Below are 2,481 nucleotides of genomic sequence, written 5' to 3' on the forward strand. Positions count from 1 at the left end.
GTGGTTTTATTGAGTCGAATCATAGCTCTTTAAGTCTTCGATTAGTGAGCAACAAACAACAACAACAAAACAACAACAACAACAATAATAATAATAATAATAATAAATCCTGTAATAATAGATCCATCGAAAATAACGGTCGGATCAATTCGAACCTGCGCATCGCGCGGACGGAGAACATTCTGATACAGTGGGCCTAAGCTAAGGCGGCCCCTTCCCGAAATAGTGATTTGTTTGTTTCAATTCATAAAGTGGTTTTCCATTATGATGGATTATATCGTGAGATGTTGACATAACTTGACATCTTTTAGTATTACTTATATCCTATTAGGAGTAGTTTTAGTACATACCATGTATACAGCGGTGGTAGGAGCAGCGGTTTAATAATCTCAACGAATGGCAACGCAACTACGATCTTACTTTGACTAGCGCTTGTATAGCACTGCCGAATGAGTAATCTTTGTTATTGCTGTATTGAACCGAGAGTAACCTTTTGTAAATCCTTGTTGTTGCTTAGTGAATACCTGATTAGATGTTCTTTACTATGACCAAATGTGAGTGGAGCATCCTTGAACTCGGATACCCTGGCGACTAATAGCTGAAAGTCTAGTCCTTATACTCTGATCCAAATTATATAACACCCACTAAAGACTTATCTACTAAGAGACATTTACGCAGTGCCACGTCCTGGACTTATAGTTTATAACATGAGTGAAGTATTATCTATTCTCTACCCATAGCCCATAGGTACTCACTCAACCTACCTACCTAAACCTATTGATGTTATTTTCAATTTCTTATCGCTTATTGGGGATTTACTTCGTAATCAGTAGAGGACAGGGTCGTATTGTTCGGGAGGGATTCGATGAAGGTACCTTGACCAATCGGCCTAGAATCCAAGGGTCGTGGTCGTGGTGATTCTGAAGGTTCCTAATGATTGCCTTTTTCGTGTATGATAAGATTGATAAATTATTCGTCAAAAGGGTGTAGGTTCTTCTGGGGGACTTTAAACAGGGAGGCTATCAGCTTGGAATTTCCCTTGCTAAAGGCTAAGTCCAAAGGGCGGTCCACTCGTAAATTTTTTGTAGTCAAAACGGCTTAGCGCGCCTCCCGGCACGCTTGATTGCCTGTATCTTTATATCGACATGAATCGTGTACATGCTCTTCTCTACTGTACGTATGACCTTCCGGCCTATAATTTTCCAGTTGATAAAATCGGTTGTTTATCATCAGGGCCATCGTTTATGACGGTTTAGGAAAAGTGTATTATGGTGAATTGTTATCCATAGTATACGTATATCTATGGTACCTACATGATGTATTGTGATGAATCGGGATCTAGCATTGAATCTAAATGGTAAAGCATGGGAAGCAGGAAGATTTTCCTAGAAAGAAATTGCAAGTTGGAACCGCTTTTACGTACCTAACTCCAAGGCACATTCTTTTACATCCATGCCTAATGCCTATCCGTGAACGAAGAATTTTGTACAGAAACTTTACGCCCACCCCAACCGGGAATTATTTGTTGGAAGGTTTTTAAGCTAAATTCCTTTTAGGGGTAAGCTATTCATTTTTTGACAACTAGTTGCAGTTTTTACGTAGCAATAGGTACTAGAGCTTTTCAAATTTTCATCGTTGATTGCAGGTGGACGGTGCACAATTCCAAGTGGACGTGATAGATTCGGTGGAGGTGTATCTCCAGTTGATGAAGGAGATCTTCGACTTTCCAAAACTCCAAAGTCTGATCAAGGGAAGCTCCGGGAGACCTCCGTTCAAATTGCTGATCAATTCTATGCATGGAGGTATGCGATTTGCGAACACTAATATATTTTAGGCCCCTTTCACCGAAGAAGAATTTTCTCAACAAGTGCTAGAGCTCAATTGAATAAATAATAATTAAATAGTTAAGAACATTTTCTGGATTTCTGGAGCATGTTACATTTATTATGTGTCCTTAATTAAAGAGAAAATAAGTCTTTGAAAGGTCCGTCGACCTCGTTAGTTACATATGTAGGAATGATAAATATATTTTCCGCCCTTTGCACAAACTTATATGTTTTCTGAATCATTAGAGAAGAGCACGACACAGACTTTTTTTTTTTTTTTTTTTTTTTTTTTTTCCTTCGAAAATATTGTTCCACCGCCGTTTTTATTTCGTAGCAATGGAACAACTGCTACATTAGACGCTTGTGGCCTGTGTCCTAGCATACCCATCATATTTGAAAAAGAAAAGGGCCTTTATTCTTTCTAGTTCAATCATTCATTTAAGAAAACCTTTGAGAACATTTTTGGGAGCCTTTTCTGACTTATGTTCCTCTTATATGTGTTCCAGTGACTGGACCCTACGTGAAGAAGATCTTTCTGGAGGAGCTAGGGGCACAACCTGACAACGCTGTCAATACGACGCCACTGCCAGACTTTGGAGGACATCATCCCGACCCTAACCTGACCTACGCGGCTGATTTGGTTCAGGCTATGCAA

General features: G+C 39.4%; 1 protein-coding gene across 1 annotated transcript in view; it reads left to right on the plus strand.

Annotated features, from left to right (window-relative positions):
* The window catches only part of LOC103521979 (phosphoglucomutase-like), a gene marked incomplete at both ends in the record, with an annotated part of 21,333 nt that extends 18,861 nt beyond the window's left edge, over window positions 1-2,472 (plus strand). The window contains 2 exons of the mRNA XM_017448924.1: window positions 1,646-1,802; window positions 2,333-2,472. Coding sequence (XP_017304413.1) covers window positions 1,646-1,802; window positions 2,333-2,472 — 297 coding nt within the window. The remainder of the gene's footprint in view (window positions 1-1,645; window positions 1,803-2,332) is intronic.
* Between the last annotated feature and the right edge of the window lie 9 nt (window positions 2,473-2,481).

This window comes from Diaphorina citri, unplaced genomic scaffold (assembly GCF_000475195.1).
Source record: "Diaphorina citri unplaced genomic scaffold, Diaci psyllid genome assembly version 1.1 scaffold6456, whole genome shotgun sequence".
Classification (NCBI taxonomy): domain Eukaryota; kingdom Metazoa; phylum Arthropoda; class Insecta; order Hemiptera; family Psyllidae; genus Diaphorina; species Diaphorina citri.